Source organism: Erythrolamprus reginae, chromosome 11 (assembly GCF_031021105.1).
Source record: "Erythrolamprus reginae isolate rEryReg1 chromosome 11, rEryReg1.hap1, whole genome shotgun sequence".
Lineage (NCBI taxonomy): Eukaryota > Metazoa > Chordata > Lepidosauria > Squamata > Dipsadidae > Erythrolamprus > Erythrolamprus reginae.
The window spans coordinates 17,142,638-17,159,071 of NC_091960.1; the positions used below are offsets into that span (position 1 = coordinate 17,142,638).

General features: G+C 38.7%; 1 protein-coding gene across 4 annotated transcripts in view; it reads left to right on the forward strand.

The window, feature by feature from the left end:
- The window catches only part of LOC139174111 (lethal(3)malignant brain tumor-like protein 4), a 72,180-nt gene that overhangs the window by 14,459 nt on the left and 41,287 nt on the right, over positions 1 to 16,434 (forward strand). For all 4 annotated transcript variants that reach the window (XR_011560302.1, XR_011560303.1, XM_070764200.1 and 1 more), the window contains exons 3-10: positions 750 to 894; positions 1,779 to 1,833; positions 2,419 to 2,507; positions 6,902 to 7,006; positions 7,527 to 7,662; positions 9,202 to 9,293; positions 10,343 to 10,494; positions 11,287 to 11,363. Coding sequence is in view for 2 of the 4 variants with exons in the window: in XM_070764200.1 (XP_070620301.1) it covers positions 750 to 894; positions 1,779 to 1,833; positions 2,419 to 2,507; positions 6,902 to 7,006; positions 7,527 to 7,662; positions 9,202 to 9,293; positions 10,343 to 10,494; positions 11,287 to 11,363 (851 nt within the window). In the remaining 2 variants the exon portion in view is untranslated. The remainder of the gene's footprint in view (positions 1 to 749; positions 895 to 1,778; positions 1,834 to 2,418; positions 2,508 to 6,901; positions 7,007 to 7,526; positions 7,663 to 9,201; positions 9,294 to 10,342; positions 10,495 to 11,286; positions 11,364 to 16,434) is intronic.

Consider the following 16,434-nt stretch of genomic DNA (forward strand, 5'->3'; position numbering starts at 1 on the left):
ACTTTGTCAATAATGTAAAAATAAAGAATTAAAGAGCAATAATACAGACAAATCAGCAATGATAAATGGAACACAACCCTAAATGCATGCTGAAGTACCATTGCTGATTATCTACCCTGGTGGTGTCAAACTCGATTTCATTGAGGGCTGCAGCAAGGTTATGTTTGACCTTGGAGGAGCAGGAGGCATGGCCACGGTGGGTATGACCAGCTCAATGTCACTTGTGTCAGGAGCGCTTATAGTGGCCTGAGCCCTCTGCCAGTGAAAAAGGGATCCCAAGCTCCGTTTTTGGCTGCGATGGCCTCTTGCAACCCTCTGTCAGTGAAAATGGAGCTCAGGAGGGCTATGCACGGCCCTTGCGAGCTCCATTTTCGCTGGCAGAGGCACCACATCTGGCCCTTCCCAGGGTGACCCCACGGGGCAGATATAAGCACTCGCAGCCCAGATTCAGCCCGCAGGCTTTGAGTCTATGGAGAGGGGCGGCATACAAATCTAATTAATAATAATGATGATGATGATGATGATGATGATGATGATGATAACAACCTATGAATGAGAGTGGGCAATATCAGAAAAAGTCACATACATACCTCCATGCACATTACCTCCAGAGAATGTAGTCAACCCTCACAGTATTTTTTAAATTGGTAAGTTTGTAGAGAAGAAAATAGTGCAGATTTAATATATGTTAACCATTGATGTCATAAATACAATGTTTTCTAAGTGCATGTAATTGCACCTTTTGGTAGACTATCTAAGGACAATACCACCAACTGTGGGAAACAGACAAATAACAGTCAGATTCGTGAAACCGATAGACCCTCCAAGCGGCTTCGAAGGAAAAGGAAACTGCTTTTAGATTCTGAAGAAGAAGAAAATGGAGACGACGAGGAGGTAATTAAATGCGATTTCTTTAATTGAAATAGTAGCCAGAAGGCTATAACGAAACTTGTAGTGATAAGAATTGACTATGTAAATTAAATTAATCATTTTACATTTAAGTAATAGTTTTAGAAATACACTGCTCAAAATGATAAAGGGAACACTTAAACAATAGAATATAACTCCAAGTAAATCAATCTTGTAAATCAAATTGTCCACTTAGGAAACAACACTGATTGACAATCAATTTCACATGCTGTTGTGCAAATGGACTAGTTGTGCAAATGAAATATTCAAGGAGAATATTTCATTCATTCAGATCTAGGATGTGTTATTTGAATGTTCCCTTTATTTTTTTGAACAATAGATTATTAATTGTGTCAAATAAATCAAACCAAAATATACACATTGTATACATGTAAATCTCATAACATTGTGATTTTACATTAAACCAAAAGGGGGAAAATATTATTGGACATATTGTATATTTCTAAATCTGATAACATTGTGATTTTACATTAAACCAAAAGGGGGGAAAGGACATTATTGAAAATCTTGCTTATTTGCTCTTTTATCAGAAAAAAAATTATTGCAGAATCAGATTTTGAAAAGTAACACATACCACCATTTCATTACTGAAATTAGAAATTAGGTGGCATGTTGAAATTTAGCCATCAGAGAAAACTACTGCCTTAGAAAGTTTAAAATGGTTCTTTTGCTCTAGATGGCAGATAATGTATTGCAATGTATTTAGTTTATTTGTTTCATTTATATTCTATATTTCTGCTGGTGGTTTAAAATACTAAGCAAAAAATAAACATTGCGAAAGAATGAAAATGGTGTTCAACTATATATGAAAAATGTCAGTGTATTTTCATCTGGTTTGTATTATCTAGGAAAAGAATAAATTGAATCCGAAAAACCGCAAGAATGCAAAATCAATGAAGCAAGGTAAGGGTGCAAAACTGATCTTTAACTGTTCCGTGGCAAAACACTGCTATAAATTCAGCACTTTGCCAACCTCTGCGATAATACCCAGTGTACTAATGTTACAAAGAACATTCCATCAATTTTACACTTATCTGTATAGTCCGTGAAATGTATCACTTGTAGTCCTTGACTTACAACCATTCATTTAGTGGCCATTAGAAGTTGCGACATTGAAAAAAAGCAACCCATGACCATTTAAAACATTTATGACCGTTGTACGTTGCAGCATCCCCATGGCCGTGATCAAAATTCAGGCAGCTGGTATATACAGTACAGTATTTACAACTGTTATTGTGTCCCAAGGTTATGTGATCCCCTTTTGCGACCTTCTGACAAGCAGCCAGAGTAACTTAACATCCATTTAATAGCTACAATGATTCACTTAACAACTGTACATTTTCATCACAATGTTTTACCCAATTGCATAAGTACATCATGACAAGTGTTCTATTGCTTGTCCCACATTACTCTTTCCATGGGCTTTTGTGGTTTCACCGTCAGTCTTCCAGAAGCAATTTTCCCCCCATTCTATCTTTGATTTCTCAGCTGTTCCTGCAAAGAAGAACGTTTGGAACTGGATGACATACTTAGAAGAAGAACGAATGCCAGCTGCTCCCTTGAAACTTTTCAAAGAGGTTTGCAATCTCCTAAGTATTTTTTTCTTGGGGTGGAGTTTGAATACAGATAGTCCTCAATTTACAACCATCGGTTTTGTGACTGTTCTGTTAGCAATCCACACTGGGCTTATAACCAATGTTATAATGGCAGTGGTGGTTGCTCAGCCAATAACACAGACTAATAAGTAAGAATATAAATATTATTCACAATGTATACAATAGAGTAATCAATAAACACTCAGCTACATACATGTCCAAGTCAAGCAATCATATAAAGTTCTACACATACAGCAGCTAACCATTAGGATTACACAGTTCCATATAAAACCATAATGCATAGACCAATATTTAGCACACCGCAATTTACAGCACACAGCAATTAAGTTATAATAGAAATGGCTGTTGTAACAACCATTTGTCAACAAAAGTGACATATGGCTGTATTCACACTTAAAGCCGTTGCAACATCCCCGTGGTCAAAATTGAGATGCTTGGCAACTGGCTCATATTGATGGCGTTTTTGCCGTGTCCCTGGGTGATGTGATCATCTTCACGACCTTCTGGTGAGTGAAGTCAATGGGAAAGCCAGATTCACTGAACAAGTTGAGGACCACCTGTATCTGAATTTATTTGCATTGCCCTAGAACCGTGATGGTGAACCTGTGGCACTCGTGCCATAAGTGGCATGTGGAACCATATCAGTGGGCACACGAGCTCAGGTCCGGATCACATGCGTGTGCCGGCCAGCTTATTTTTAGGCCTTCTGGGCCTGTTAGGAGTTGGAAAACAGCCTGTTTTCAGTCTCCGGACGGGGTGAGGAAGGCCCGTTTTTTGCTCTCCCCAAGCTCCAGAGTCTTTCTAGGAGCCTGGGGAGGGTGAAAACGGCCTTCCCCACCCCCTGGAAGTCCCCCGGAGGCTGGAAACCTTCTGTTTGTCAACTTCCAGTTGAACCGGAAGTTCCATTGTTTATTTTTTTGCTCCTCCAAGCTCCAGAGCCTTTCTAGGAACTTGGAGGAAGGTTGAAGGTGAAAAACGGGCTTGCCATTGCGTGCTGGGAGCAGGATGGTTGTGGTGTCACGCACGCATGTGTGGGGGACCCCACATGGAATTATGGGTATGGGCACGCACACATCTGACCACAATCCCCTTTTTTGGCACGTGAACCAAAAAAGGTTCGCCATCACTGCCCTAGAAGAACCAGATATTTTTGTGGGTGGGAAACTAAAAAACACAGATCCTGTAATGAGATTAAGTATATTGAAACCTTACACATCTGTTCCCTTAAAGAGCTCTTTTATTGGAAGCAATAAGTCCATAATAAAGTGACCTGTCTGTGGAGATTCTCAGACATCCAAGTCATTGATTGTTCTGAGGATGCTTTTTTTTTCAAGAGGCAATTGGACTTTCCGGAGTTTTTTAGAGGTTGTTTCATCTTCAAAAAACCCCTCAAAAGTCCAGTTGCCTCTTGAAAAAACACCTTTGGGACAACTAAGGTGATTTTCTCAATGCTGCAGAGACAAGCCTGGGTCCATCATAATTCTAAGAAATGCATAAAGCTCCAAACACGCTCATATTTTATATTATTAATAATGGTTGTGCATCTTTCTGAATAGAATTTGTTGATATGGAGCTGAGTATTACTTCACCTCCTTCATTCTTTCATAACTGCCTGTACGAACACAATATTTATTTATTTATTTATTTATTTATTTATTTATTTATTTATTTATTTATTTATCTATTTATCTATCTATTTATTTATTTATTTATTCTTTCTATTATTATTTTTTTGCCACTCTTCTCCTTAGACTCAGGGCAGCTTACAACATGTTAGCAATAGCACTTTTTAACAGAGCCAGCATATCGCCCACACAATCCAGGTCCTCATTTTACCCACCTCGGAAGGATGGAAGGCTGAGTCAACCTTGAGCCAGTAGTGAGATTTGAATCCCTGACCTGCAGATATACAGTCAGCTTTAGTGGCCTGCAGTACTGCACTCTACCCAGTGTGCCACCTCGGCTCATTACTAGCTACTAGATTCCTCATGACATCCAAGCAGGGAAACACATCTCAACATTCCTTACAAATGCTTGTACCATAAATCTTCGCACCGCATTTACTTTGAGTTCAGCAGAGAGAAGTTGCAACTAGGATCAAGGTTTCTTGTTGGGACGAAGTGCTGGGCATCAGAAGGAAAGAACAAGGCAAACCTCTATCAGTTTTTGTATGGAAAGGGATTCTGTGTGAACGTGTTTGTGTTTGTGTGTGTGTGTGTGTGCGTTGCATCTTGCTTGTTAAAAGGATAATGTGTGAATTAACTATTGTAAGTGGTTTAATCTTTATTCTTCACATTTTAATTTTACCCATAACCCCTGTTTTAATTTGTGTCTATGAAATTGCTCGACACCAGTATCATATCTCAGCCAGCAACTGCGTAAAGCTAGTTTTCAGCTTTGGTAATTAGCGTAGTGCTGACATTAATTGGCCCTTGACTTTTTTTTAGCATGTTGTAGATTATCTTATTAAAAAGTAATCATTACAAGTGAGGGTACAAGTAGCAGCCAATTGCCATATCTAACAATATGCACAAAACCAAATCCTAGAAAATGTGAACACAGCATCCTTCATGTGCTATGTTCACATTATTTCAATTTCTTCAAGTAAAATGCAGCATTGGGAAGTTGCTTGATTTGAACCATATTTCATTGCAAATTTTTGTATGTAAAGCTCAGCTTCTTAGAGGAATTTTCAGAAATATTTTTAAATCTTCCTAATGTTTTTATATTGCTATTTTATGACATTGTAAGCCATCCGGTGTCATTTGATAGTGAGATGGGCAGCATATGAATGAATGAGTGAGTGAGTGAGCGAGCAAAATTTTTAAAAGTCCTTCAGTGTCAGCAAAGTTTTATTTAATGTTTGCCCAAGTCCAAATTTCAGAATAATATTATCTCTTGGTCTGATGCTTCGCCAGGTCAGATTCAGACGTTCAGTTCAGACTATATCATATCATGGTGTGAGCTAATTAAAATTTAGGATATGAATCCATAGTTAGGATATCCAAGTGTGTAAGAGTCAAATTAAGCATTCTAGCAATTTCCCTCCATTTTCCCCTGTTCTATTTATAATAATACTACTACTAATAATAATAACAACAACAACAACAGAGTTGGAAGGGATCTTGGAGATCTTCTAGTCCAACCCCCTGCTTGGGCAGGAGACCCTACACTAGTTCAGACAAATGGTTATCCAACATCTTCTTTAAAACTTCCAGTGTTGAAGCATTCACAACTTCTGGAGGCAAATTGTTCCATCAGGAACTTTGTCAGGAAAGTTCTCTTTAATTCTAAGTTGCTTCTCTTGTTGATTAGTTTCCACCCATTGCTTCTACCCTCAGGTGCTTTGGAGAATAGGTTGACTCCTTCTTTGTGGCAACCCCTGAGATATTGGAAGACTGCTATCATGGCTTCCCTGGTCCTTCTTTTCATTAAACAAGGCATACCCAGTTCCTGCAACCTTTCTTCATATGTTTTAGCCTCCAGTCCCCTAATCATCTTTGTTGCTCTTCTCTGCACTCATTCTAATTGAACTAACAAGTTAGTTAGGTTTATTTCCATCTCCAGAGTGTAGCAATATCTTGAGCACAAGTAGTCCTCAATTTGCAACCATTCATTTAATGACCATTTGAAGTTAACAACAGTACTGGGGGAAAAAAGCAACATATGACCCTTTTTCACACTTACTACCAGTGCATCATCCTTGTGGTTACATGATCAAAATTCAGATGTTTGGCAAGGGGTTCATGTTTATGGCCTTTTCTGTCTCCTAAGATCATGTGATCCCCTTTTGTGACCTTCCAACAAGCAAAGCCTATTGAGAATCCAGATTCCACTTAACAACCGTGTTACTAACTTACAATAACAATTAACAATACAATAACAGTTGCAGTGATACATTAAGAGCTGTAGTCATGAAATGGGGGCTAAATTCGTTTAACAACTGTCTTGCCTAGCAACAGAAACGTTGGACTCAACTGTAGTTGTAACCAAGGATTAACTCTATCATAACAGCAATCTGTGTTTTATCAGTTAAGAAATTAGCACTCCATGGATTGTCATTAAGGCATCACTACACGATCTGATAATTAAATTTTAACACCCCTTAATTTCTATAAACAGCTTACTCCCACATAAAAAATCCAAGAAAATATTTTAAAATGTCAGTTAAACCTTAATTATAGAAAAGGGATACTATACACTTGATATTCCTACTTCACTTTTTAAATTTATTTTCCACACATTGATCTGACAACAATGCATGTTGTAAGCCGCCCTGAGTCTAAGGAGAAGGGTGGCATAAAAAAAATGAATGAATGAATAAATAAATACTATTTTATTTCTTCCTACCGTAGTCTCAGTCCTTTCCACAAAACAAAAATGGATTCAAAGTTGGAATGAAGCTTGAAGGATTGGACCCTGGACATCCATCTTTATTTTGCGTTCTTTCTGTTGCTGAGGTACGTGTTTGACTTTTTAAAATAACGAAGAAAATAACTGGGAGAGAGATGAAAAACATGTCAATGATCAGTTAATTAATTCTGCTGAAGTTAATGAAATGCCTACTGACTAAAGAATGGCTTTTAAAAAACATTTTAATGTACTATATTGGCAATGTTGGTAAATCACCTAAATATTTTTCACCCTAAAAAAAAAGTATTGGTACCATGAAAAGGTATTGACAGATAAGACCAACAATCCGAACATCTTTAGTTGGCTTTTTATACAGTTCTTCTCTGTGTTTTTTAATAAAGGCTTGTGCCACTCTAGTGTTATAGTTTCATTGTAGATGCTTGAGTTCTACTAAGTAAATGGTGCAAAAACAGTGTCTGTGAACTGTTGCACCACCAATAAATTAATGCATCCACTGTTAAAAGTTAAATGTGTTGAAAATGAAATGGGAGCAGAATTTTTTGACACACGGGTTTTTTTGTGTTTTTGCAAAAGTGGTAACAATCTTGCATTTGTGGTGCATTGTAGGTGCAGGGGTACCGAATACGATTACATTTCGATGGTTATTCCGAGTGTTATGACTTCTGGGTTAATGCTGATTCAACAGACATCCATCCTGTTGGCTGGTGTGAAAAAACAGGTCACAAACTGCTCCCTCCTAAAGGTATTTGTGTTTGTGTGTGCATGTAACACATGCGGACATGCTTGCTTGCTTGCATGCATCTCTTTGTATGGGTGCATGTATATATTGTATGTGTCTGTGTGTATGTATGTGTGTGTGTATGTCTCTATCTACCTACCTACCTACCTACCTACCTACCTAAACATTCTAATCAGAATTGTTACTTTGGATTGAATCCAATTTGCTTAACCTGTATTTGAACTACAGAGCCTTTTGTAAGTGAAATCTTGCAGGAGAGAAGGTAATTTCTAGATTGATCATCTTGAAGTACAACTTTATTTAGAGACCTTAATTCTTCATCCCTTCTTCTCCATGTTGTGATGAAGAGAGTAGACATGTCTTGCTCTCCCCCCCTCAAAAGAACAGTCTATTCCCACGTTCTACAAACTCTTTTTGAACTACAATCTTGTTCCTGAGAAGGCTTGTTCCTGAGAAACGTACTTTAAACTAATAATATTTGAACCAAATGATAGCTTTAATTAAGAGACTAATCTCGTGTCAAATCACTGAATTGGTTAAAAAGGAAAGAAGTGAGCTTGATCCTCATGTCCAGTTTGTATAACAGCCATAAGATGTCGATTTTTCATGAGAGGTTAACTATATTTTTTTATTATATTTACGGGTGGTCTTCAAATCAGTGTTGACTCTGATGATTACCTAGAGTAGTCTCTGATGTTTTCTTGGCAAGATTTTGGGGAATGATTTGCCATTGCTTGCTCCTATGGTTGAGAGAGAGAGAGAGAGAGACTGGTCCAAAATCACTCAGGTGGATTTGTGCCAGAGGTGGGGTCCTCCCAGTTTGGACCTGTTCTATGGAACTGGCACGACCCAGGCAGTGACCTGGGCCTGCCATGCTACTGAGCCAGTTCTCACGGTGGCGCCTACTTGTTTTAAGTCCTGTGCATGCGTGTGCAGCTGTGTGGGGCGTCCCTGAGCAAACCAGGAGCAAGAGAAACTAGAACCCACCCCGGATTTGTGCTATCATGAAAATAAACAGTTAGGATCTTTTGTTTTATTCTGAGGACTATATATTGGGAAGTAAAACTTGCATGTATTGACATTGTTATTCAAGAAGTAATGCATGCTTTAAAATTGAGCGTTAGAAATGTTAAATAATTGGAAATTCTTTCAGCAATATACAATTTAACTAATGAATTCAGTATCTATTTTTTAATTGATTGATTGATTGATTGATTGATTGATTGGATTTATATGCCGCCCCTCTCTGAGGACTCGGGGTGACTTACAACATATAAAAAAACAATACAAGTGTCCTGAATCCAATTAAATATTTTCTTTCACATGGACTTCCGAATTCTCAGATTAATGACTCCCAACTGCCCTATTGTATTTAAAACACAAGAAAAAAAATATTTATAAAAGCCTAGATACCCTAATTGTTCCACAAATACAGCAAATTTCAAATGCTTCCCATGCTGTTTCTAATTCTGAGAATGCAGGTTGTGGTACGCCACAGCCTTTTAAAAAAAAAATCAAAATTGTTATTTTTTCTTTGTCTAGGTTACAAAGACGGGGAATTTAACTGGGCTTCATATTTGAAGACCTGCAAATCTCAGGCTGCCCCCAAAAACCTCTTCAAGATCCTAAGTACGGTGAGTAGCAACGCCAGTTTCTAGTTTGTCTCTTTCATGTCTTTTCTACAAAAGTTATCAAGGTGCCTTTGGCTAATACCTAGAATTGAAACAAAACCACTGAAAGAGAAGGCAGCAAAATAAAATAGGAACTTATTATCGCTGACGTTATGTTTAGAATTCAGAGTTTATTGGTTTGTGTTTATATGAGCAGAGGAGTAAATTAGCCAAGCACAGCTGGCATAGTGTAGCTGGGTTTCACAGAATCTCTGGCATTTGTTCAGTGTCTGAGCTGAAAACATTTATTGATTCATGTTTCTGCTGCTCACCTGAGTATCTTTTTCTAGTTGCACATCCAGTGTTTTTCAGGTCTTCTGGTCCTTCTGTCAAGTAGTCACTTTCACTCACTTATACACCATCTAAGCCAATCATTTAGATTTCAGTGAATTAACATGTTTTTAATTTTGCATTCAGTTTTACAGTTTTAGGAACTTACAGTCAAGGTCACCCCTCTCATGAAACCAATAGTTCAAATTATGATTTCTTACATAAAGCATAAATTCTGCAGCCTATTAAGTCAAAATCAAACATGTTCTGTTTTGATTTAGAATCTTATGTGAATCCAGCAGAAAGATCAGGTTTTCTTCAACTTAGTGCAGACTTACTGTATTTTTTCAGAATATAAGATGCATCAGAGTATAAGACACACCTTAGTTTTTAGGGAGGAAAATAGGGAAAAATCCACCTATCAGGTATTCATCTGGCTTGCATCCTTAGCCTGGTCAGCTTCAGCATGTTATTTTAGGTTAGGAATTAGAAAAACCTTCAGTGGGAGTAGCAATGAAAAAAGCCTGCAAGCCGGTGAGAGCTGGGAAGATCGTTAGTACTTCTTTAGAGCTGGAAAAAAGCTTTGGGGGAAAAAGCCGCATTTGAAGTATAAGACGCACCCAAATTTTCAGCCTCTTTTGTGGGGAGGGAAGTTATGTCTTGTACTCTGAAAAATACAGTAAATACATCTAAGGGCAATGGTTTTTTTTTTCTCTCTCTCTCTGTTTTCTCCTATCCAATAGCCAGTCACACCTTCTGGTTTTCGGGTGGGCATGAAGTTAGAGGCAGTGGACAAAAAGAATCCCTCCCTCATGTGTGTTGCAACCATTGCAGACATGTTGGATAATCGACTGCTAGTTCATTTTGACAACTGGGGTGAAAGCTATGATTACTGGTAAGAACAAGAATTTGTTATTTATGTATTATTTATTAATTTGATTTCTATGCTGCCCTTCTCCTGGAACTCAGGGCGACTCACAACATATAGAAATTTAAATAACATTACATATTAAAATCCCCATAATTGAAAGTTAACAACACATTCATACATCATCGATCACACATTCATTCATTTATTTATTTTATTTATTTATTTATTTTATTTATTAAATTTGTATGCCGCCCCTCTCCGTAGACTCGGGGTGGCTAACAGCAACAATAAAACAACATATAACAAATCTAATATTTAAAATAACTAAAAACTCATTGGGTGGGGCAGGATGTTAAAATTTCAATAGCCCCAAGCCTGCCCCCCTCGCCACAGCTGAAAGATGTTTCTCTAATGTGAGCTGTGGATCGAGGAGGACGCCCAAGTTGCAGACCCTCTCTGAGGGGGTTAATGATTCCCCCCCCCCCCAGGGTAATGGACGGACAGATGGAGTTGTCCTTGGGAGGCAAAACCCACAGCCACTCCGTCTTATCAGGGTTGAGTTTGAGTCTGTTGACACCCATCTAGACCCCAACAGCCTCCAGACACCGGCATATCACGTCCACTGTTTCACTGACTGGACAAGAATACAAAAAAAAAATCATTCTCATCCTGGATAATACAGATTTACGGATCTTGAAGGCTACAAAGGAGATGCCATTGGCCTGTCCTATTGCATCCTTGACATTAATGTTCAGCATAGAAACATTACGCAAAGTTTGTACAACTGTATTTCCTCATGTGTAACCTTTGGTGCAGGTGTGATGCAAGCAGTCCATATATTCGACCTGTTGGTTACTGCCAAGAAACTGGAACTCCCTTAACAACACCAGCCGGTAGGTTTAAAAAGCACATCATTTTCAGCCGCTATGATAGATAAATTGCAAGGAATTTATCAGCTGCAACGGAATTATGTTATGAGACTTATTTCAGTTACTGAGGAAGTCCTATTTACTTGTAGTGCACGTTCTGCAGATATTTTTAGAAACTATGTGTCCCAACCAAATTCTGGATCCTTGAAGTGCTAAACAAAATTTGGCTCATGTAAATTGTCTGGGAGTTTCAGCAGAAATCGATTTAACAAAAGTATCACACAAGGAGAATGCAGGACCTGAATATTTTCTTCAAAAGAGCAGGGCATTAATAAAACAGAAAGACGACTTCTCCCATTAAGTTGTTCAGATTTACTGGCAGTTTGGTTAGAACCTCAGTTGATACTTACTTTGTTGCTTGACATATTTCTGTAGATATTCCATCAATTCCTGTAGTCATCTAGCTTGGTAATGACTGGAGTACTAATCTTACTTCATCTACTAATAATATTAGAATATTAGAATGATGCTAGGAATGGTTAGTGGATCGAGAAGAAGGGGCAAGTAAAGGGCATGTTGGCCAGCATATCATCAAAGCTGAGACAAAGATGAACATTCAACAACTGAAAGTATATTAAGTGACACTTCTGTGATCAGCTGATACTTCCTGGAGTTTCCCCAAGACCTTTCATAGCTGCTGCAGTGTTGGCCTCCTTCTTGTTTCTACAGATTCAGGAGGGGACAATGATGCAGCTTACAAGCCCTGAATTTAAGGCATGTATGGTCCAGCCAGGTGTATTGCTTCTGGTGTAAAACACCCAACACCCAATCTTAGTTTCCCCCTCAACTGCTGCATTTGCTTTGTGGTTGACTTTTCTTTAAAAGGGGAATGGGTGTTTTATTTTATTTTTTTGCATTGTTTTATTTATTTTATTATTATTTATTAATTGGATTTGTATGCCGCTCCTCTCCGAGGACTCGGGGCGGCTCATGACATATCAGAACAACATATACACTTGTCTAAAAATCCATTTAATAGGGCTAAAAAGACTTTAAAACTCTAATATAATTAAAAAAAAACATTCATCACCATTCACTCAACCAAACATACTAAACATTTGTTGATCAGGGGGCTAAGATCTAATGTTTTAGTGGTTCCTGGCACTGTCCTTTTGGCGTGTACAAAGGGGCCATGTTGGAATGGTATCTCCATCGGATTTTGAAGGACAACACTACGGCAGATTGGGGAATATCAGATCTTCTGGGTTCTTACAATCTCTCCTTTAGGCCCTTCCTCAAAGGGACCACAAACTCCATGGCGTTGGCAGAAAAATGGCAACGAACTCACTGGACTCCTATAATTCTTGTCTCCTAGAGCTCTTTCAGAGTAGGATTTCTCAAACGTGGTCACTTTAAGAGGCATGGACTTCAAGTCCCAGAATTCCCCAGCCAGCTCTTTTTTCCCACTTTGCTGAAATCAAGATATATTACGTCAACCACATTCCCGCTATCTATTAAGAAAATTATCCTATCTGAAAACACAAGGAAAGCAGTTTTTAGGCACATTGCAATTTTGGATAGGATAATTTTCTTAATATTAAGAAAATTAAAATGAAAGAAGCTGTGCTTGACACAGGGTAGCATGGAGAGCACTTCCTATAAATTATAGGATATAAACGAAATAAAGACTCCAAGAGTCAGACCTGTCTGAAGACTTAGGTTAAACTACTAATACAGGCTCTTGTAAATAGGGAATACCTTCTAATGTGTCTTAGATGCTGCTGTTTGATGTATATAGAATTTTGGTATGCCTTTTCATCTTTGATCTTCTTTCAGTCAGTTACTGTCAGTCCATTGGCAGCTTTGAACTTCACACTTGAAACCACCTCCTGAGTTCAGAAATCTTTTGGAACATTTTCCTTGATTTTCCATGTCTGTTTCCATCTTTCATATCTTTACAAATGTCATTATACTCTAGTCTCCTCTAACAGCTCTTTCAAATTCTTTCAGTTCCTTCCTAAGATATTTCTTTTTCTTGTCTTTGGTTCTGACTCTGCTTATTTTTCTGTTTCTTGATCTCTTATTTTATTTCATGCCACATTTGTTCGGGTTTCCACTCAGTGAGTTCCTGTGGTTTTCTAAAAAAGTAATTCCCGATGTTTTCCTTGAAAATGTTAACTCCAGATCATATTGTGGAAGCTAGCTTTCTTCTTCCACTTTAACTTGACTTAAAATTTGCAAATGAGCAGAGTGTGATCTATTCCACAGTCAGCTCCCCACTGTATCTTTGCTAAGTTTTTCTACTTGCTTGTGTCAACATTGTAGTCAATTTTATTCTCTGTATTCTTTTGTTTGTTCGAAAGCTATTAGCAATAAATAAATCGTTGGCTTGGCAGAAACAGGTAAATTCTCCTGTTTCATTTCTATTTCCCAGGCACATTTTCCAGATATATTTTTCTCCTTACTTTTTCTCAGTTTAGCATTCCAGCCTCCAACTACAAGCGACATATCATAAGAGGGTGGTTGGTATAAGGAAAATAGGAGGAGGGAGGTGTATTATGTACGTTCAGCTCCTTGAGTTACTTATAAAGCAATAAACACAGGGTAAAAATAACATTAAAATCTTGCATGTTCTGTCAATTTTGGATTGAACTTGATTGTAAATCCTATCACCAAACTCTTATTCTTCTTCAGTGGGTTAAGCATAAACGTGCATAATACAGTGGTATCTCTACTTATGAACTTAATTCGTTCCGTGACCAGGTTCTTAAATAGAAAAGTTTGTAAGAAGAAGCAATTTTTCCCATAGGAATCAATGTAAAAGCAAATAATGTGTGCGATTGGGGAAACCACAGGGAGAGTTGAGGCCCTGTTTCCTCCCAGGAGCTTCTTAGATAGGCCCCACAGAGGCTTCTCCCCACCTTTTCTGGCCCTGTTTCCTCCCAGGAGATTCCTAGAGAGGTGCCACGGAGGCTTCTTCCTGCCTTTTCCGGTTAGTTTCGGAGGCTCGGGTTTGTAAGTGGAAAATGGTTCTTGAGAAGAGGCAAAAAAAGCCTTGAACACCCGGTTCTTATCTAGAAAAGTTCGTAAGTAGAGGCATTCGTAGGTAGAGGTACCACTGTAATTGAATCAAAAATTCACTACAGTGAAGTCTGTGAGATATTATAGAAACACTGAGACAGTGTACCCAAACTGTGTCCTTGAGTTACCCTTCCTTTTTTGTTTTTTCCATGCTCTGAGTAGTAAATGATCTTTTTAATGGCAAGTGTCCGAATCCAGTCCATTTCAATTTGCTGATGTCTAAGAGTCGATATTCCATTGATTCATTTCATCTTTCACCATATTGAACGTTTCCATGTTGATGCTGATTTATTGATAGGTTGCTTGGTTGGCTCACGTTCCTACTTTTTTTAAAGATAAAGCAGTCCCTGCAGATTTTACTCTGCTAGACTTGCTGACTCTAAAAGCAGTGGTTGTCAACCTGGGGGTCAAGACCCCTTTGGAGGCCGAACAACCATTTCACAGGGATCGCCTAAGACCATGGGAAAAGACAATTTTCCCACAGTGTTAGGAACTATAGGTTCTATTCTGGCGCCTTGGAACATATTTTTACAATCCGATCAATCAGGCGTTTGCAGTGGGGGTGTCCCTCTGACCTTCCTGCCAATCAGCTTAAAGCTCTGTTGGGAGAATTGGCACTAGACTTATGGTTGGGGGTCACCACAATATGAGGAATTTATTAAGGGGTTGCGCCCCTCCCCAAGTCTTCGGAGAGGGGCGGCATACAAATCTAATAAGTAAATAATAAATTAGAAAGGTGAACTGCTGAATTGGCAGGAATTGGAGTGAGGAAAGGGAGCTCGCTATGATGCGTGGCATTCGGGTCTCAAGTCTGGACTGCCAACTTTCAGCTGATAACCCATTATCTTAACTGCTGGGCCGCCATGCCACTCCATTGTTACTATAATTTGCTATTTATTTGCTAAATGTATTTGCTGCCCATCTCTTACATAGCGACCCTATTTGTAGCTTCCATGGAGGGGAAGGGTGTGGGGGGATGTGCCTTCATGGCAGCACCAGCAACCAGTCCCAAAAGATTTAATCTAGTTTATTTGTGGTCCTTCGTTCTTCCTTGGTAACATGTTGGGGATGCTACCATTTCCCATCTTCTGTCACTGTATTGTCAATTACTTTAATGTTATCTATCTGTGTGTTTTTCTTGCAAAATGCAAGATGATTTACAATTGTCTTCTCCAACACAGTAAGAAATGATGCTTTTGCCTTTCTTTCTTTCTTTCTTTCTTTCTTTCTTTCTTTCTTTCTTTCTTTCTTTCTTTCTTTCTCTCTCTCTCTCTATCTCTATCTATCTATCTATCTATCTATCTATCTATCTATCTATCTATCTATCTATGTATTTATATAATTTATTAAAATAAATATTATATTTGTTTGTTTGTTTATTTGCCCCCCGTTCATTAAAATAACTCAAGGCAGCGAATGCTACTTTTTCCTCCTATTTTTCTTACCACAACAACACTGCAAGGTGAATTGGGCTGAGAGAGAATAACTGGACCAAGATGACCCCTTGGGTTTCGTAGCTAAGGCGGGATTTGAACTCACAGTCTCCCCTAAAGCCCTACATGGCTTAGGACCAGATTACTTATGGGACTGTCTTCTGCCTCATATGTCCCAGTGTCCGGTCAGATCCCACAGAGTCGGCCTTCTCCATGTCCCATTGGCTAAGCAGTGTCAGCTGGCGGGACCGTGGGGAATGGCCTTCTCTGTGGTGGCCCCAGCCCTCTGGAATCAACTCCCCCTGGAGATTCATACTGCCCCCACCCTCCTGGCCTTTCAAAAGGCTTTAAAAACTCAGCTTTGCCAGCAGGCCTGGGGCCATTGCGTGGTAACACCTTGATTCGGCCAGTAGTGTGTTAGTGGAGTGGATGACTGATGGATGATTGCTTTTCAATATTGTGGGATTTTATATAGTATTTTGGTTTTTAATTCTGTACCCTGAGTCCACTGGAGAAGGGCAGCCTATAAATTTGATTAAATAAATAAATAGATTTTCTAGCCTGGTTCCTTAACAGTAGAC